This window comes from Astatotilapia calliptera, chromosome 23, assembly GCF_964374335.1.
Source record: "Astatotilapia calliptera chromosome 23, fAstCal68.1, whole genome shotgun sequence".
Taxonomy (NCBI): Eukaryota; Metazoa; Chordata; class Actinopteri; order Cichliformes; family Cichlidae; genus Astatotilapia; species Astatotilapia calliptera.
Genome location: NC_137443.1, coordinates 2520102 through 2540745, shown reverse-complemented (window position 1 = coordinate 2540745; position 20644 = coordinate 2520102). Strand labels below are relative to the sequence as shown.

The 20644-nt window shown below is 42.0% G+C and overlaps 2 protein-coding genes across 7 annotated transcripts in view; one reads left to right on the top strand and one right to left on the bottom strand.

Moving 5' to 3' along the window:
- ssbp3b (single stranded DNA binding protein 3b) overlaps positions 1 to 15788 on the top strand; it is a 16995-nt gene extending 1207 nt beyond the window's left edge. The window contains exons 4-18 of one of the 6 annotated variants that reach the window (XM_026158913.2): positions 19 to 103; positions 8272 to 8361; positions 9474 to 9548; positions 9776 to 9838; positions 9920 to 9983; positions 10095 to 10168; positions 10390 to 10454; positions 10548 to 10596; positions 10871 to 10906; positions 11008 to 11062; positions 11148 to 11212; positions 13093 to 13171; positions 13332 to 13360; positions 13449 to 13550; positions 13692 to 15788. In XM_026158913.2, the coding sequence (XP_026014698.2) occupies positions 19 to 103; positions 8272 to 8361; positions 9474 to 9548; positions 9776 to 9838; positions 9920 to 9983; positions 10095 to 10168; positions 10390 to 10454; positions 10548 to 10596; positions 10871 to 10906; positions 11008 to 11062; positions 11148 to 11212; positions 13093 to 13171; positions 13332 to 13360; positions 13449 to 13550; positions 13692 to 13721 (961 nt within the window). In that variant the 3' untranslated portion in view covers positions 13722 to 15788. Of the gene's footprint in view, positions 1 to 18; positions 104 to 8271; positions 8362 to 9473; positions 9549 to 9775; positions 9839 to 9919; positions 9984 to 10094; positions 10169 to 10389; positions 10455 to 10547; positions 10597 to 10870; positions 10907 to 11007; positions 11063 to 11147; positions 11213 to 13092; positions 13551 to 13691 lie in introns of all 6 variants that reach the window. The other 5 variants (XR_013905158.1, XR_013905156.1, XM_026158914.2 and 2 more) reach the window with 5 other exon arrangements.
- dio1 (iodothyronine deiodinase 1) lies at positions 15068 to 20644 on the bottom strand. Its single transcript, XM_026158915.2, has 4 exons — positions 20134 to 20644; positions 19916 to 20059; positions 19426 to 19625; positions 15068 to 19042 (listed from the first exon to the last, which is right to left on the bottom strand). The coding sequence occupies exons 1-4, from the start codon at positions 20468 to 20470 to the stop codon at positions 18977 to 18979; spliced, it is 747 nt and encodes a 248-aa protein (XP_026014700.2). The 5' UTR covers positions 20471 to 20644; the 3' UTR covers positions 15068 to 18976.

Below are 20644 nucleotides of genomic sequence, written 5' to 3'. Positions count from 1 at the left end.
GAGCTCTCTTGTCCACAGTGTTTTCTGGGACTTGTATTGTGCTGCACCAGAGAGGAGAGAGACATGTGACCACTCCAGCGAAGCAAAAGCTTTCCATGATTATGTGAGTACTGCTTACAAGGAAACTGTTGCAAATATTGCCTTTTGTTCACCAGGAGAAGACAATAAGTTTGTGCTTGAGGCTGAGAAGTGATGTCTTTATATATAACTTTTTTCATTATGTCATAATGTATTCCCTGTAGCACCTTGTAGCTGTATTTAACCATCTAATGCAATTTTAAACACTTTGTGTCTGCTGCTGATTTATGATCAGCTATCATGATCTGTTGGTGTGTTGAATGCTGCGCCCAACCATGAGCTTTATGGGCTTCTGGGAAAATGATGCTGATGTCAGCATGTCCTGAGTCAGACCTGTCAAGTGCTCTCCCCTTAGCCCAAGCTCCCCGCTGCCTCAGTTGTGAAGACGAAGAACCTCCGGTGTGTTCTGCACAGCATCTGAGAATTTCATGCACACAGCTCTATTTCTGTTAAAGACCTCCAGCTGCCTGAATGTGTGGTAGCGCCAATACATGTTGAAACATATTACCTGCAGTGACATAATCCTAATGGATTTGAAACAGAAGAACTGCTGGAGCAGCCTTACATCCTGAATTTATGAGCTGTCACTCGGTACATGTGTATGGTTTGGTAGCGCATTGCTTCTCTTACGATAGCAGTTCTATATTTGCATGGTATGGGTGCTTTGCATCTTGATAATTATGCAGTTTTGAGGTGCTGTTGTCATTTCATTTCCTGCTTTGAGTCAGCATTCAAAAAAAGAACATTAAAAAGAACCTTGCATAGATCAAAAGAAACTGTGAACTGAATGTCTATGGCCTCTGCCGTTCGCCTCCCAACGTCTCTTTCTGCCTCCAAAGATTAAAATGGTGCTGCTGATGTAAATAAAATAGAAAGACTTTTCAGGTTGTGCTGTATCAGCATAGGAAAGACATTAGAGGTTAAGGAGCCCTCTTAGGATGATTGATGCACAGTCCAGTTTGTAGGCGGGTTAGTGGTGTACCAGACAGGAAGGGGTTAAAACTGAGATGTTGGTCCTGCTCTTGGCAGATAGGGTTGTCAGGGTAACAGGCCTCCTGATCTGGCAGGTGACCTGGGAGCCAAGAGAGAGGCTACAGCGTGGCTCTGCCCTTTCAGTAACCACATTCCTTATTATTGCAGCTCATACAAAGGAAAGACTGCGTTTTTGTTTGACAGTCAGCCTTAATTCAACTAGCCTACTTAATGGTAATTGATTGCTTCTGGTTGCTTGCTTGTGTAGAATATGCTTGTCCTTTTCTGTGAATATGTCAAAGATCGGAGAGTCTGTTTTGGGAAAATTGTATTTCCATACATGAATTAGAGAATTAATCTCTGGGAAAATGGGAACATCATTTTTAAAGGAAGTAAAAACACCAAATAGGATGTTAAGTTGTGTCTTTTGGTTTGACTGAAGCCATTTCCTTTGAATGGAAAACATTAAACAAATGAAGGAACAGTGAAATGTCAGTCTGGGGAGTGTGCTGCTGTGGCGTGGAGCTTTGAGAGTTTCTGCACGGTTGGTTCTCCCTGACATCTTGTGGTTACCCTTCAGTTTGATGTTGGTTCTCTTTGTGTTTATTGAGGAGGTCAATGAAGTGTGTGTGTGGACAGTACTAGTCCTTGGACCCAAGCCTTTGTCTAGGTGTGGGGGAGGTGAGTGCTGTTCTGTTAGCCGGCAGCCCTCGTAAAGCTCCGGCGTATTCATGCTGGGCCTGACGAACGCTCCCCAGGGGCCCTGTCGCCATGGCGTCAGCGGCTGATTGATGGCTGTCATGGAGCTGAGGGGCATATTGGAAAAAGAAAAAGGGGAGTGGCAGTGTGGCATATGCCCAGCATCCACCACCGCACAGGAGCTGAGGGAATAAAAGAGGAGGGGGCTGGGGAGGAAGACTGGAGGGAGATGTAAAGTGGAGGGGACCTGCGAGGGAAAGAGAGCATCCAGTCAGGATCCAGAGTGGGTTTTATGATGTTGATTGATGGTTAAACATTTACAAGCTAAACATAGGGACTGGTTTCTTTTGAGAATCGGTTCCAGTGGAAGAAGTGAGGCTGTTAGGAGCATGCTAGCTCATGAGCCGGCAGTTGGGTGGTCTGTGCTGCGGCTCAAACGCCTACATCATTTCTCTCTTATCCACTTTAAAAAGCTTCATTTCTTTTCTTTCTTTTTTTGATTTATTATATTTTAAAAATTACCCCAGTCAAGCTCTTGGTTATCCTCACCCTCCTCTTTACTTGTTTCTCTTCCCTTGTCCCCACCCCCCTCCCTCGTCTTTGTTTTTGTAAAGGGAGCACAAGCACATCCGCCGCCACTCTGGCCTTTTGTAACCTCCTTCAGTGATTCAAGCATTCAAAGAGAATTTGCTTGGCTGGAATTACTTGTTTGCCTTAAAGTACACACATTCACACGTGCTGAATCATGATGGGTGGGGGGTGGTCGTCTGTCTGTCTTAAAGGAAAAATCCCCTGGGAAGTTGTAAGAAAGGGCCCAGACAAGAGCCTCGTAGCCCGGGGCAGGACTGAGACATCTGCCCTTTTCCGGTACCAGAGAGTCGTTGGGGAGACGTAGCTTATTTAGACCAAACGTAGCACTGGACTCCATGGAACAGTCCAACAAGCACAGCTGTGGCTTTAGAGCTACATGATAAAGATCTAACATAACATGCCTGGGAACTCACCATGCACGTAGCTTTTCAGTCTGGCAAACAGTGTCTGTTCTTCTACAGGGATGTAGATTGTTGACGTCTTTTTATGACTTTGCGGTCAATACCTTAAATACAGCTTTGTTTTACTTCATTATTTCTTTGCAGGCCTCATTCCAGGAATGGGCTACTTAAGGGTAGAGGATCAAAACAAACGCCAGTTTCGCTTTGGAGGGGCCAGACAGGGATTGTATGAACACAAACCACTTAACAAGCCATAAATGTAGCTTAGCCCTTTTCTGTGATAAACACAGTGACAGCTGCTTTCAGTTTTTTAATGTAACAAAAAAAATACAATCCCCTCTTACATATACACACACACACACACACACACACACACACACACACACACACACACACACACACGGTAGGACAAAGAAACTCAAGGAAAAGAAATTAATGGTTATATTTTAATTGTTAGGTTAACTGTGGGGCTGTTTTGGCTGATGTGCTAAATGGCTAGAAATCATAAAGCAAAGCTAAATCCTTATATCGTTGTTTTCTTTAACAAATGTAAAATTACAGCTTGTAATATCAAGAGCTGTTTATGCTATTTGAACTTAGAACCAATGAACAACTTTACCGGAGCACACATACACATTTTAGATGTAAGTAAATTAATAAAAAACGATGAGTCTTTATGACATTACTTTGCATTTCAGGAAGTTACAATGAAAACAAAGTTAAAACTACGAATAACAGTTTTACCTACAGTTCCGTCAGTAGGGTGCAAATAAAACCAAACAAACAAAACTAAAAGTCAGCTCAGACAATTTTTTTCCTCCTTTGGATAACCTATTAGTGTCGAGTCCATACATTAGATTTGGATTCAATATATGTGATGGTTGCTGAGGCCCCTCACTTCCTGTTTTGTGCCTTTGCTGGTGATTGTTCTCAGTTGTTACAGTTTTGAAAATCAGTAATGCGTCTGATCAATTTTGTGAGGCTTTGTCTGAAGATTAACGTCTGCTACTTTTAGTGAAGGGTAGAATTTTTTGTGTCCTGTTGAAGTCCTCCAAGCAGTATTACAGCATCAATGATTATTAGTATTGTGACCACAGTTACAAAATTCAGTTTAAAAAAAAAAAAAAAAAAAGTTCACTTTCCCACGTGGACATAATTGCACATCAACATATCAAAGCACCATTTAGATTTGGCCTCGCTTCTGTTTTGCAGTGTCACCTCCGAGGTTTGCTCGCTAACACAGGCAATGCTTTAGAAAACTGAGAAAACTTGCACTAAATTTTGTGAGACACTTTTTTGACAATTACAAAACAAATTAAATAAAAATAAATTAAATTAAATCTAATGTGATAGAAAAGCCAGGATGTCATAAAGGATTCTTATGTGTATATGAAAATTGGCCCAAAAATAACTCGAGAAGGCAGAAAGGCTTTGGGTATCTGCTCAGCTTCACTGCAATAATTTATCGTTACATTAGATTATTGTTGGGCTGCACACCTGCTCTAATCGAGTGGTTGCTCAAGAGAGAAACCAGAAAGACACTCAGGAGTTAACCTTGATCATTGAGCATACGGGGATAATATAAAATAATGAACAGGTAAACTAGTGATACGTCATCACATTTGCCTGTTTTTTGTTTTTAAATGTCCTTTTTTCATTTTAGAGTATTTTTTTTAAGCCTGTTTTGGGGGAGAACCAGGGAAAGCTTTTGTCTTAACAAAGCCTTAGCCAGATATCAACTCAAGCCTTAATCAAATATATGCTAAACAACAATCGCTCCTTTTCTTTTCTTGCAACTTCTTTCACTGGCTTCTAAGTCCGTGGCGTTGTCCCTGACTGATCACAGTGCTGTTAACTTCCTGTCATAAACCTTAAAGCAGCAAGCATATAAAACAGTAAAAATGGTAATAGTGATAACAAAGACTGTGTGGGGATGGGTGGCAAACTAAAGGAAGACTTCATATAAAACATCTGAGTAAGGTGTTGGGCCACCACATGCTGCTAGAACAGCGTCATGGAAATTGAGTCTGGACACTGAATTGGAGGGGATTATTCTGTCCTGTTTCCTTCATTTGGCTTTTAATGGGGATGATGGTGTTGCAGCCCAAATTTATCTACAAGAAGGCGTTAAAGTGGTTTAATATCTAATGACTGCGAAGGCTGAATATTATGATTCAGATTATTTTTCATTCATTAAAACATTTATTTGACCCCACATGAAAGAAATCCACCCTCACATCAGGACAGAAACCTTTCATTGGAAGCTTTTATTGATTTCTAGTGACCCTTAATTCTAAGCGGACAAACTAATGCTCACAATCTAACAGAGTCACTGGATCCCTTCACTTTGGGGTCAAGGGTTCAAACCTGTATGTATTCAAACCTCATCTGTTGGGTGATGCGTTTCTCACTTATTTTTTTGTGTGTGCATTTTTGTAGATCAGTGGTTATCATTTTTACATCACTAAGCTGTCAAATATGCATTGATCTTTGAAATGTGGGGATTATGCACTGCGAGCCTGCTATAATAACTCTGTGTATGTAATTGTCAATGAAGAGTTTTTGCTGACACAGCCTGATCACTGTTATTGACGTTCTCAGGCAGAGATTATAATGTTATGCTGTTGTGGGCAGCGCACTGAGCCTCGAGCTCACCAGCTGTTGGTAAGATTTACACCCGTTGGATCCAAGCGGACTATGGCATATTCACAGATGCTGAACTATAACATCCAGGTCAGTCACCCGAGGAAGAAACAGCCCTGTTTCCTTCCATATTGCACTAATACAAGGACATCACAGCTATCAAATATGTGGTATCAAACAATAATCTTCAGTGTCTTTCTCATTGACCAGAATTTAGATCTTACCGTACCGTACTACAACGACTAACACACCAGACACTTGAGCAGGAGACTGAAGCTCCAGTCACACATGCTTCCATAGTGAGCCCTCTTTCAGAGTCATAGCTCTCGCTATCTTAATGCAAAATCGGAAGCAACTGGCCTGCTCAGCATTTTTGTACATGCCGCAGTGCATGACTGGATCCTGATTTCTTAATTGTACTTGGCAGTACACCTGTGTGGAAGTGGGTCTGCATTTGCTTTGACAGGCTACTCATTGTTTATTTTTCTTACAGTTAGTCACCTGGTCTGTGTTTTGCAAGTATCCTTTGGTCAGGATGAACCCAATGCTGCTAAATTTGAAGGGTTTTTGGTTTGTTTGTTTATGAGGCTGTGTAAGTTTGACTATTTCCTGGTGACTCTTCCACGTCAGTAAATGTGTCAGGCAGGATCCTGACATCCTCCTCGTTTAATTTGCATGTGGATGACTTGCCTGGGCAGTTTAAATCTTGCAAAACGGGTTGTGTTCATGTATGTGATGATTCAGTTATATTTTCTGCTTGTAACATGTCCTTCCCACTAAAGAAGGTGAAAGTCCTTTTTCTAATTTTGCTTTGATAGAAAGGCATGCCCAGAGAATTTAACATGAAATATATGTAATGTAGTATATAATGCAAATGTGTTTGATTAAAGCCAAAGTGCATCTGTTTAGTACTCTAAACTGCTCACCTTTGTTTAGAATGAAAAATAGATTAATGCAAAACAGCATCAGCAGAGTTGCATTTGTGAGGATTGTGCACAACTCTGTATAGATTAGATTACTCTATATGATCAGAATCATGGATGTTTCCACATGCAAAACAGAGATAAGAACCCCACAGAACTGATATATGTGCAGATTCATAAGCTAAAGCACGGCATCACTGATCAACCCGCAAGTCTTACCAAAAGCTCTGGTGCAGGAGTCGATCTGTGCATTGTGAAAAATATGATCTGCCAAATTAAATTAACATGGATTCATTTTACTGTTTTGATCCTGGATAAAGGAAAGTGCCACACCTTCCTTCACAGCACTGTTAAAATGCTGTGTTTTTAAGGTTTTACTGTGGACACGGGCTCACACAAAGCGTTGCCTCTGTGAGCGTAAATGACCAGAGACGATGAAGATTTACTGAAGTGAAAGCCTCTACTGTCGACACGGGGGGTGAAAATTAAAACCAGCCTTACTGCTCCAACTTGTTTGAATGTAGAGTCGTGAGTTTTTATTGGTTTTCGTTGGTTTCTCTGGCTTTTACCACGTAGAGTATATTAGTGCTTATGTTGAACATCCTCAGTATGGATGTTTACCGTCTCTCAGCATCGTATCATTTAATATGGTACTTGTGTATATTTAATGTTCGGATATTTTTAATAATTGTTACCTAGTGCCCATGAAAGGCTTTAGCAGTTAGGTTAGCTCTAATTCTTAGAAGTTATTTGTACATTTGTAAATTTATATTATTCAGTGATTTCTCACAGTATTATTTTTAATACTGGCCTTCGGTTTTCTATTCAAACTCTGACAGGAAACCCGTCTAATTGAGTGGGCCGAGTAGTGAGTTACTGCTCAAGACGGGGGAGGAAGCATATCAGTAAACTGAAGAGCAACTGATATCTTCACTAATTTGTGCTTTATGATGCAGCAGACCATCTAAGGGAACCCCAGATTCTATGAACGCTTGACGATTTCTCAGTCTCGCACCATGCTGAGTTTTCCACGCCGCTCAGTAGAGAAGTGGAATTTATGCTGCCTGCGTCCTGGCGGTGAAGGAGCCTGATGAGATGTGACTTTTCACTGTGGCTTCACTTCTCTCCCTGCTGAGGTATTTCACAGTGGCCCTGCAGTGGCAGCCTGAGCAGATATAATTAGGGAAGGTGCAGTCGATAAAAGGGAGCGTGTTGGATATTGACCAGCGATGTCTGTAAGGCTCTGGGCATCGAGAGCTATATGTGAGTGTGGATGCTGATGCATCCGTTCTTGTAGTGTCAGTGCCTAGTTGCCTACACTTCACTGAATGAGCTACGCATTAAAAAAATATGACTGAATGTTCTTCTCTCACTTGGTGTCTGTTCTTCGGAAGCTAAACCCCACAGCTCTGAAGACATTAGCCCATCTCAGATTGCTTCAGCTACAGGGAAGAAAAACTCAGTCAATTAGGAGCGTGTGACCGAAGCAAATGGCACATTAGTGAATTAGGGCTGCGGTTTGAGCAGGAAATCGGCCCAGCTCGCCCCTGCTGTGCAGCAGCACTTTGGAGCCACTGACTCACTGCATCCCACTGATGCTTATCTGATCCACTGGATTCTGAATCAGCACGGATCAGACCTCAATAAGGACCCCATTAATATATTATTGAGGGCAGGGGTGTGGGGGTGGGTGACAGTTGGTTGAATTAGGTTTAAAAAGGAAATGCATGAAACTTTATTCACAGAGTTGGATAAGATTTTTGGCCATTAACCCATTACAGCTGAGATCAGCTCAGATTCAACCACTGTCCAATTTCTCACATGAGCTTTCCTTGTTAAAAAGTGACGTCTGCCGAGAGTTTCCTCCTGCTCCTTGGATTTGTTGTGGGGCGGTGTTGTTAGAAAAAAAGACTGAAAGCATAACCCAGCGGCTTGACTCGTTCTCCTGTTTTCTTCTTTGGCAGAGTGCAGCAGCAGCTCCCAGCCCCGTGATGGGAGGGATGCCCCCTGGTGATGGCATGCCAGGGGGCCCAATGCCACCTGCCTTTTTCCAGGTCAGTCCATAAACTACGCTCGTATTGTCTGCAACTGTTGGGAATGTCCCTCGACTTTAGCCCCTCTTTTTGATATATCAGCTGATATATCATGTCAACTATTGTTTCATATAAAAATCTAAAATATTATTTTCCTGTGGGGGTCGGAGGGATTATTTTGATGCTTGTAGAGCTTTTCATGTGTTGTGAAGATGTAGGTCTCACACTGCCGCTTTTCCCTTTGTTGTGCTCCGTGTACTCGGCGAGCTAGTAGCAAACATCACAGCGGTGCTGTCTGTCTGGACCCCTCTTGTGCTGTAAACAGGAAGGTGTGGCCAGGCCATTTTCTCCTAATGGAGAAATCGAAAGGTGCAGCACCTTCTGTAAATCAATATCTCATGAAGATAAACTTATCACAGGCAGCTGTGTGGAACCGACTCGTTACGGGTGACATGAAGTTGTAAACCTCTGTCTCTACTAGACCAAACTATTCACAACACATCCAGCAATTTATTATAAAGCAGAAGCCACAAAGCTGCGAGTGATTATGTGATCGCGTTATTCTCAGAATAGAAATTTTGAGGTTTATCCATCAGTGCATGCATACACTCATACTTTCCCTACCAGGAGCAATTTGAGGAGGCTCAATTAGACCCCTCTCTCTGTCAGTTCAGCAACATTAGTGACACAGTGCCGGTGTTTAGTGTTTTTATAAAGCTAATTGCATAGAGCTTAATTGATGCTGTTAATTCAGGAAAATTAGCAGTGATAACATGCTGCATGTAGCACGCTTCTTAATGTCTTGACTGACAGGCAAAAGAGCGTACATCCTCTCCATCTTTCTCTTTCTGTCACTCAAGGCTGTCATTTGCTTGTTCTTCTCTGCTCAGTCTCACACTCTTACTGTTTGGTACATGAACAAGAGTTTTATATTTTGTACGTTTTTTATTTTTTTTGCGCCACACTTTGGTTCTTGCACTCCGACTGTCCTCTGCCCTGCAGTAACCCTGCTTCTCTGTCTGTCCCTCTTTTGTCACTTTGGTTTCTCGCTCCCTCTTTCTCTCTCGTCTCATCCTCCCCACTGTCCCTCCTGTATCGTCCTCTTTGCCTCTTCGTTTTATGTGATGCCACAGGGTCCTCCTGGTCCCCAGGGCTCTCCTCACCCTCAGCCTCCTCCCCCTAACAGTATGATGGGACCTCACAGTCAGGTAACGCTGCCTTTCTCTCTCATTCTCTCTTTCTTTTTCACCGGTTTTGCTATGTGCAGTCATGTGGCAAGGCTGGTTCTCAGTGCTGATGCTTCATGCTTTGGCATTTGTTTCAGCTTAAAGCTTTATGCTGCTTTCAGTATTCACACAACATGAAACCTAGAAATGGGTGTACATTTTAAGAGACGTTTGTCAAATCTTTATTTAAATGTATGTTTGTGTTGTAGTCTTTCATGTCGCCTCGCTTTGCTGGAGGCCCAAGAGGTCCACCCATCCGGATGGCCAGCCAGGTAGGGATCCTGCACACCCACCCACCACAGAATCGTGTGAATTTCAAACTGCAATTTTCATATTCAAGTTTTTTCTACTAGCCACCCGGCGGAGGACCAGGTCCTCATCCCATGCTGCCCAACATGGACCCCACACGGCCACAAGGTGTGTGTCATTTCACTTTAATGACATGCATCTGCACATCATGCATTAGTGTGGAATTATTTTCATTTATAATTATTATTATTTTATATCTTGAATGCCTTTACTCTTCAGGTCATCCTAACTTGGGGCCAATGCAGAGAATGAGTGGCCCTCGAGGAATGGGACCTATGGGGCCTGGCCCTCAGGTAGGCTGCTTACTTATACAGAATCAATCATCACTGCCTTGATGAATCTGTGGTTTTTACCCTATTAGTTCTTGTGATAGGAAGGTATTCGTTTTGCCAACCAAATCCAAACCAAAAGCATTTTGACAGTGTTAACAGATGTGTCCGTAGTAGGTTTGCAAGAGTTTTTATTTTTACCCTGTGGTTTCAGATTTGAAGCTGATTTTTGTTTGTTTTCTCAGAACTTTGGTGGTGGGATGAGGCCTCCACACAACACCATGGGTCCTGGCATGCCAGGAGTGAACATGTGAGCCTCCTGTTTATTTCTAAGTATTGTCTGAAATGTATTTTAAATCAAGTGCAACATTTTACCAAGATTTCCATTTGCGTTCTTATGTAGGGGCCCAGGAACGGGTCGGCCATGGCCCAATCCCAACAATGCCAACTCTGTGAGTAGAAATGCAGGCACACAAATTCACACATAAGCCCAGAGAAATGCTCATTCTTTGCAACCAGATCTCCTCTCTGAGCTGCAGAGGTCTGCAAGGTTCTACTGTGGGGTGGGATGTAATTGTAGTATTATGTATCATGGTTTCCACAGACAGTTGGACAGACAGCCATAATGGTATTAGGACGATCAAATGATGAATGATGACAGTTTGGGGTACGGAAAGGGTTTGTGCTCCCATTTCTGGTCTGTAATGTTTATGTCTTTGGTTTCAGATGCCTTACTCATCACCCTCTCCTGGTGCATACGGGGTGAGAACACATCCTGATGTCTTAACCCTCACACACTACAGATATTACAGCATAGAAGGATAACATTTAATGCATTTTTTATTTTGTTTCATTCTCCAAAGGGGGCATCTGGAGGTGGAGGGCCTCCTGGCACTCCCATCATGCCCAGCCCCGCAGGTTAGTGCTTCTTTGACTTAAGCTGCTAAACTTGAGCCTTTTCTTGTGCTATCCACGACTGTACGTTTACACTTTTCCCCGTCAGACTCAAACAACTCTGGTGACAATTTATACACCATGATCAACACTGGACCTGGCAACCGGAATAATGTGAGTTCTGTTTTATTTCTTTGACCGAACTGCTGATTTCATCAGAAGTAATAATATATTTAGCATAATGTTAAAGACAAAACACATAACAGTGGTCCCTCGCTGTAACGCGGTTTCACGGCCTCGCTGTTTCGCTGATTTGATTTTTTTTTATTTTTTTTTATTTTTTTTTGTGCAATTTTGCGTGTTTTTTTTTTCTTTCTTTCTTTTTCTTTCTTTTTTTTTTTTTTTTTTGACCATTGTCAACCAATCTCGTGCCGCGTCTCCTGTACAGTACAGAATGCGTTCGCTTGTCGACTTCACATAAATCTTCGATTGCTAGCAGTGCGACTGTGAAGTGCTGCGCTGTATGTTTGTGCGTTTTCTCCCCAACAAAAACAACAATGTTGAGGAAACGTTTTGCCCTGTCAAAGGCAACCGTGGGTGCCTTTGACTGCCGCGATAAACGAGGGACCGCTGTACTGAAAATTTCTCTCTTTTCATTACACAAATAAATTCTTTACGTTATTCTCGTGTCAACCGTGTGATAAAGGTACGAACCTGTTGTAACTGTACACCATCAAACTGCCTTTGTGGCTGTGTGAGTGCAGGTGGAAAGACCTGTAGACACATAAACCTGAGCTTTGTTATTATAATTATTTATTTTCTGGTTAGTTTTTAATTTTGTAAGTTTTTACAGCAAAGTTACAACAAAGTTTTTACTAGTTTTGCTACAGTAATGTTGTCCTGTGTGTGGTGCTGGTAAACTGATATACTTAATCTCATTGGGAAAAGTAGAAAATGTGGTGGTAGATGTAGTTCTGTTGCTAGGCGATTGCTAAACATGTATAGTTTTTTTTAAATTTTTTTTTATCCATGCTTTTTTTTTGGGGGGGGGATTAGATGTTATTGTTAAATACAAACTGATATGATGTTTTTACAAGGCATTATAGATGCATAAATGCTAAAATGGGCGCTTTTTAGCACGTTACTAGGTAGTTGTGAGGAAACACAAAGACGTCACGATATCTGATATAGATGAGACCCTTCAAGGGGCCTAAGATGTTGGATTGCTCAACCCCTGGTGGTCTGAGAGGAGTTTGAGGACAAAGAAACAAGCGCACACACAGCCAGAGGTTTGTGTATTATAGTCAGATAAGGTGGGTGTTTTCCATGGGAAATTTTAAAGAGAAATTAAGGATAAGGCAGCACAACGACAAATATGCAACACTATATGAAGGCACTTAAATCATAGCCATGTAGAAACCACCGGAACTCTCAATAAACACGCTCCAAAGAGTCATTAGGAAGGTTGTGTTAATACATTTTCCCAATTAGTTACAAAGAAAGCTACAATGTTTCATTAATTTAGTTAAAGTTAACTATAATGACTTTGCTTCATGCTGCTGATGAAGGGAGTAAAACTACCACAGAAGACACCAGAAGTATCTTTTTACAGCCTCAGATTGACTCATTGAATGTGTGGGTTTGTGTGGGAAATGCCACTTCCTATTGCATGACATCACGCTTAACGTAAAACACTAGTAATTCTGGTCTTTCTAGAGCACGCTGTCACTGTTTACCAAAGAATACACAGCAGAGACGCAAAGCACTTGTTATACTGTGATATGTGATATTGGAGGCTACTGTTTCACCTACACTCGTGGTAATGAAAGAATCAGACAAAGACTTCAAGCAGAACGTGAGGCTGATCTTATAATGGCATAAATAAATAAATGCACTGTTATAATCTTTAGTAATTGGGTTTCAGGCAGCTTGCACTTTTATTCACTTTACTTTAAGTTTGGTAGTTTCAATTTTGGTAGTTAACTAATCGTACGGCAACTCCGCTACGGAGCTGTGATAAGTGTTCATGCCACTACCCCCCCTCCTTCCCCTAGTTCCCTATGGGCCCAGGCTCTGATGGACCCCTGGGAGCCATGGCTGGGATGGAACCACACCACATGAATGGATCACTAGGTAACACTACTCACCACAGTGCATTAAACCAGCACAGCAGTGAAGTGTTTGGATTGCATCCCCACCTGTTAAAGACAGCACATGTATTTATCTGCACTCACTGTATAAAATGGGCTCATGAACATTGTTTTAATTATTTCACACATGGTTTAATTTTCAGGTTCTGGTGATATGGATGGAATGAACAAGGTAAAAAAAACAACCCCAATGCAGCCATGTTGCTTATCTTTTCAACCCAGATAAACTAAACTGGTAACTTCGTCCTCTTCGTTACTAGAATTCCCCAAACAATTTAAGTGGCATTAGCAATCCTCCCGGGACCCCGAGGGATGACGGGGAGCTGAGTGGAAACTTCCTCCACTCCTTTCAGAGCGAGAACGTAAGTTGTCAGAGTGTTTGTAGCTGTAGCTCCACCGTGATGAAGCCGGAGACACAAGCTAGGACATAAAGCAAGGTGTAAACTATAGTAACACATGGATGTGTTTTAAAGCTTCCTTTTCTTGCGTGTGTGTTTCCATAGTACTCTCCAACCATGACGATGAGTGTGTGACCCCCTCCCCCTCTTCACCCGACCCGATTTGCCATCATTCCGAGGATCTGAAGTCACTGTAGGACATGGCCAAACACATCAGCACCAAATCAGGGACAGGCGCCATTTTGGTTCCACACTAACGCCAGAATGCTGATTGGGGGACAAAAACAAAACAAAAAAATCTAAATGGCTGGCAAACTACTGCTCCTTGCTCAAAATGAAGGACAATTACACCATTTATCACAACCCCTGTGTGAGAAACCAGCTACTGAAATGCATAAATGACACGTTTTATGTTCTTTGCAGAACCTCCTGACCCCGCTCAGTCCTCTCAGCCTCTTTAATCCTAGTGCGAAGAGAAAAAGGTTGGAAGTTTACCTCTTGTACTTTTTAATGATTGCTTTGTGGTGCAAGATGTGCAGGAAATATCTGCTTTTGTCACTTAAAACACTGGAGAGTTTGCATACGCATTGTGAGCTTGGAAAGTCTCTGTCTTGTCATTTTACTTATCGCCATGCATACGGTGTCACAGAAATGGGTTGACACAGGACTGAGGATTTGTCTTTTACTCTGTGGCCACCTTTCTGAATAATGTATTACTCTGCCCAATGCCCACCTTTCTATTTAAAGAGACTTAAAAATGGAAACGATGTGAAAGAATATGGCTTTTATTGTGACAGCCTTTTGCAGCGGTGTTGTTACAGTGTCACATTGATCCAGATTGATCAGTCTCTCAAGCCCTTTTCAGACATGGGATTTTTAATATTGCCGCCTTCATCAGTCCCTCAAAGCGATGGCATTCTGTTAGGCTTTGGTCACTTTTACATCAGTGTTCCTCGCAGCTTTATTCAGACGTAACCATGACAGCTGCAAAGAGAGCCACGGTATGTGAGATATTCACCATATGTGCAAAAGAATTGTCGCATTCGTGGCAGTGAGCATTAGGCATCTAGTGAAGTGTAGCCACACTGTTGAACGTTTAACTCGATGTGACATTTTTACCAAGATCAGGGTCTGTGTGAGTGAGTGAGTGTGTGTGTGTGTGCATGTGCGCGAGTGTGTGCGTTCTGCCACAGCTGCCCCTGCCCTTTGAACACAGACTCTCTCTTCTGCATGGGGAATATGCACTGCATTAGAGAGCGACGTTTTCACCTTACTGAAAATGAAAAATAGCTTCCGATGACATAAAACGTCACGTCATATTTTATTGCTGTTTGGGGCAATCTCTACATCAAAGATGGACGAGAGATATGGGCAGTCATAATCCTGTGCATCGGTTAATGCATTCAGACATGTGCCAAGTTGAAAGTGCTAGGTCGGACCTAGTTCGAGATTTCCGTCGCAATCTTTGCAGAAAAGTGACCGGGGCGCCCGTTCGGGTGCGAAGCCGACGCGTTCGCGGGTGCTGTCAGATTAATGGAAAAGGACTGCATGTCTGAAAGGGGCTTTGTTGTTGACAGTTTGCTACTCTGCCACTCTTGGCTGTTTAAACAGCTGGACTGCTGCCGCGTGCTGTCAAGGGAAGCCAGATTTTGGCATAAAAAGTGAGTGCATGAGTGCTGAGAATCTGTGTACAACATACTACCTAGTGCTGCTCTTCTCTATGTGGACACCTGCTTTAAGATGTGGTGTATATCTCTTTACCTGCCTGTGCTTAACACTCTGTGCGCTTCATCGTCGTAGCCTTCTGTGTTACTTCCAATTTGGTTGATGGATATATGGATGAGTTGCCCATTTTAATCTCTCACACATACTGGTTAACACTTCCTTCCTGTATCACTGGTCGTCCCTTTGGTCCTGCCCGTCTCTTGCCCATCCGCATATTTTTTTATATTTTGATACAAACTTTGACTACATATATTGCCCCAGTTATTCAGTTAGTCAAAGCTTTCTAAACTGATTCTAGTAGGCATCATTATAAACTTAGCCGCAGTCTTGTAAATGTGATGAGAATTTTTGTTTCATTTTTTTCCCTGTGAACATTATGCATTATACACATCTGTCCTATGTTGCCTTTATTTGCTGATATTTTTTTATTTCAAATTGAGGAAAGATTGCTTGTTAATATAATTTTACAATAACTTATCTCACCGTGTGGGCTGTTTTTGTTTTCACCGTACATTAATATTAGAGTAACTCAGGTTTGAAGATACTGCTGAAGCTGTGGACAAATAAACGCTTACATTAGAAAATGAGTTATCCACAAAAAGTGTTGAACTGTAAGTGCTGTTACCACTTGTGTACCTTCTATTTATCAAAAATGCCAAGATTACTAGCACAGATTAACGTCCTGTGTCTTTAAAATGGAGTTGTCATCACATCTTGCTTGCAGTCAGTGCACAGACCAGTGGTGGCTTCGCTAATCGGTGCTTTCACTAAAGCTAGAGGGTGCTGTAGTCAACAGGTACCAGAACAACAAGAGGAAGTCCAGAGGGAGCCTTTGACTCAAAGGAAACTGCAGCTCTGGCTCAACGGCTGTGCATGAAAGATGAGGGACAAATCGTTTCAGCTGTTGACATCAGTGGGTTTGGGACAGTCACCAGCTCAGTTCTGTTACAGTTTGTTCCATGTAGCAGAAATAACAGTTTAAAAGGTGCATGTAGGAAATATTTTACATTTTCTTTGAACTGTGTAACTGTGGTTCGCAGTGGGGATTGCCGTCAGTCTACACTGTATGACAAAAAATCTTTACTCTGCAGAAAACAATCACAGCCAAAGAAACACTTGAAGAGCAGCTGAGATTGTGGAGGCCTCAAAGATGCACTGAGTTATTTGGACGATGTAACCTTAAAGATTATAGGGTGATTTCTAAAGTTATGTCAGTAGCTTTACGTCGCATCATGAATGTTTATCCTTTGGATTAATTCGTGACTGTCAGTAGAGTAAGAGTAAATTTAAGCTGCAAACAGCCACCTTCACGCCATTTACCACCATATAACAATTTACCTTCAACAGTTTTCAACCCACAACTTACCCTTTGCTGGGAGATCGTCAAGCTTCGTTTCACGGCGTAATGGTGAGTGGCTCCAAAGGGTCTTTATAGTTTCGTTTTAGACGTCTGTGTTTATTTTAGCCGGGATCTATTTATTGCCACCTGCTGGAGGAGGCAGTCGGAGCCACTGAAAGCTCTGGGAGTTACCAAGCACAGCTTTCCCCTAAACTCTGAGGACAAGCACACTTTGCTTTTGACATCAAACTGCTGTTACAATCACATGGTGACTCATTTTTGTTGCACTTCCATCTTGTAAATGTTTTTACTTGCAGCTTAAGAATTTTAAGACAAGTAAAGGCCAGAAGAGCAGCACTTGGAATCTACAAACGCTTGATGAAACGTTTTTATTCTATTAAATGTCCTTCACTTTCCTTGAATGATGCATCTGTTATCTTAATATAAGACTCACTTGAGCATGATCGGTTTTTCCCCTCCATGTCTTTATGTTGCCCTCTAGTGGGCTTCAATACACACAATGCTTTGCAAATGCCCATGGCTTTGACACACATACTGCACATCCATAGTTTGGTTAAACTTTATGATTCAGACCTGAATCCTGACAAAAGTTCATCGTTGGGAGGATCCTACAGTGTTGTGGTTCCTGTCTAACAATGGGAAATGAGGCTAAGCTGCTGCTGGCTAGCCTCCACAGGATGTGGCCTGACTGGGCAGCAGCCAAACCTACCCTCCAACTTCAGTCACACAAGAAATGTTATGAAAGCTGTAGCCTTTGTTCAAAACATATCTGTGTCATATACTTGTAAAAACAGGATTTAAAAAAAATGAATAACTAAAACCTTATTTCATTTCAGTTTTGCTTTTATTATTGCCACAAGTCTCACATTAGCACTAGTGTTTATGAGACAACACAAAGTATTCTGGCAACTAAAAGAAGTCAAACTACAAATTATTAATGCTTGGATCGAAATTAAAATCCGATTCTTTTCTCCAATACAAAATTTTATCAAAATACTTGAAAGCTATCTTGTGCCCTTTCACCAACTACACCAAGATAAGAACCCTCATTAGATTAAATTATGTAACATGGACACTGGGTGCCAAAATCATCTGATGTGCAGATAACACAGTTAGATATTAAGGAATCTGAACTTTACAATCCACACACAGTGCAGAAGGTTTATCATTTCCAGACAAGACAGCAAACAACAGGCAGATTCTCATGTGGGAGAAATCTGCTCTTTGTTGGTATTAAAACTCTGAAAGCATTTTTTGTAATAATGGAGAATTCGAGCTTTGCAACAATCATATTCTCTTTTAATGGGTCAAGCGTGAGTCACAGTGACAAACACAAAGTGGCTAGCATACGGTGCTGCTGCATGTCTGTTTTTATGACTTTGACAAAGTGAGTACTCTTATGTTGAGGTGCTACCGGATGACTTCACATCCAAGAATATTCAAATCAATAAGTGTCCAATAATAAATTAACCTACGTAGTTCAAAGACTTCCAGCTAGAAGAGGTTTTGACTGGCATTGTCATGTAAATAGTAGCCAGCTGTTGAAACTGTGGAGAATTCATAAGTGTGCACTTGATAACTGACACTGAAAATGGGAAAACTTTCAGTGCCTTAAATCTTCAGGGAGTTTAACTGAAGAAGCCAGGCAACATAAGCAAAACGCATATGGAAGCAAACTACATCTGCTGTCTAGTCTGTGATACAACGAACATGACATGACTGAGGTTGGCCGTCTCCCTGCGTTTCAATGCATCTGGCTCCAGAGACCAGAGGTTTAATCTGTAGCCGTCACTAAGAAACACAGAGAGGGGGTTGCAAGCTCAGAGGCTGACATGTCGTTTAAGACTACAGAAAGGTTACACACCATTTCTACACCTTTTGTGATTAATGTGAACGACTGACAGTAGGACTACATGCTGATGTAGTGGAATTACAGTTACAATGCAGACAAACCTGCGCCATAATAAACCCACCACGCAACCAAAAAGAGAATATGGACAAAAAACACATGCATGCTCACACAAATTACATCTCCTGTATGCGCCGTTTTATCACAACCGCTGAGTGGACTGTCTCCCTGTGTTTGAATGCATCTGGCTCCAGAGTCCAAAGTTTAATCTGCAGCCGTCATTAATTAACACTGAGAGGAGAGTTCAAGCTCAGAGGCTGATATCTTTTTTTAAGACAACATGAGAGCTTGATTGTAAAACCCCCCACCTATATAAGTAATGTATACTGGTTAGAATGTAGATAAAACCCACCCCTTAATAAGAAGAAACCTTTATTCATATAAGCGCAGAGTTTCTTATTTTATCTTCTCCAAGAAGGATCGCACCTCCGCTGGGTTGTAGCCCCAAGGCCCTTTCCCTCCCTGAGGAACATAGTAACAAATGTTAAAAGCATAATTAATTACACTTTATTATAAAGATACTAATTTAATTCAAACGAGAGGACCAGAAACAGATTTTTGTCATCTAAACTACATATCTGGTCCGGCTGCCATGAGCCTGGTTCAGTGCCAAAAATGTGCCCTTGTTATGCTTCTTCAACTCCTGCACCACACGCGATAGCGTGTGTTGAGATAGTGCAGATTGCACTCACGCCCATAATGCTGGTATGACTTCAAATTGCGTGAGAGAAGCAGTGAGTGGAAAGTGAAAGAATTTGGCCTTGTTGCTCTCTAATTACAACTCATCAATTAGCAGCTCAGAAAGAAACTATTCAAGAAATTGCCCGTTTTTGCACCTGTCTTACCTTGTAGAGCACTTTCCCAGCCTGCAGAATGTAAAGCCTCTCAGGCAGAGCTCCGTATTTTATGGTGGTGACGTCAGTCATTTCATCCACAACCACAGGACACAGGGGTTCACTCTGAACCAGGACCTGTGCCGCAGACAGCCTGTCCTCCAGGCTCTGGTGCTGGTTGATGTCATAGTTGTTCTTAAAGGCCCAACCATCTGCAAGTGAAACCAACAGTGCGTTTTCACATGATTGCACCAGAACAATATAAACAGAAAGCATATAAGTAGTTTGTGTGTTCATAGAGATAATGAATGCTATAACTGGATTACAAACGTCCAATAGCCAATCACAGATCTGCATCTCCTGGGTTTAGTTTCAAGCTAAACATTCATCAGCATTATTCAGATCTTAAAGAAACAAAAAACCTTCACTTTCTTGCTTGGTGATATTTTGGCCACATGTCTCCACCCACAAATTTCAGGTTCTGCAAACAACTTGTACTCACCTGTCGAATGAGCCTCTGCGATGTAGATCACAAGAAAGTCGGCTACATCGCTGAAGTCCTTGACGAGTTGCTTGAACTCATCAAGTTTGTACATAAACGGGGGTCAGGTGCAACTTCCAAAACTCAGCACAAGCGCTCTGTTGCCTGCAGAGAAACGGCAATGTTGGCGCAAAGAAGCATTGCATAACCGCAGATGAGCCTGGGTTTCTTTAACGCACCTTTTAAATACTTGGAGATGCTGGTTTTCTCGCGGTCCATAGTGACCACAGGTGAGTCTGGAGCTTCTCCTCCCACAAACGCCTCTTCTCCGAGAGACAGCCACATGTGAAAAGAAGCGGTTTTAATAAATGCCAAGGACATAAATGTCAGACCCCAATCCTCATAGTTAAACCTGGGATTCTGGGTCATGGTGATCTTTTCACCCATGCGAAGTATGAACTTCTTCGCAAGGCTTGGTGAGAAAAACTGCAATATCGCCAGCATGAGAAACAGTCCCAACATGTAGCAAAACATGCATGCTGTCGACAAATAAAGCAGAATTTTTTGCAGAAACATGGCAGCAGCTTGCCGGTGGTATGTCCCGTGTTTCAAGGCGTCTCCAGCGGAACTCTTTGGATCGCTCGTTTAAAATTGTTGGTCAGGCTCCCTCCCACTCTGCTGCCTTCACGGTCTTTCGTGTAAGATCGTTCATTTTACCAACAGAAACAAAAACTTCCATTTACACGACGG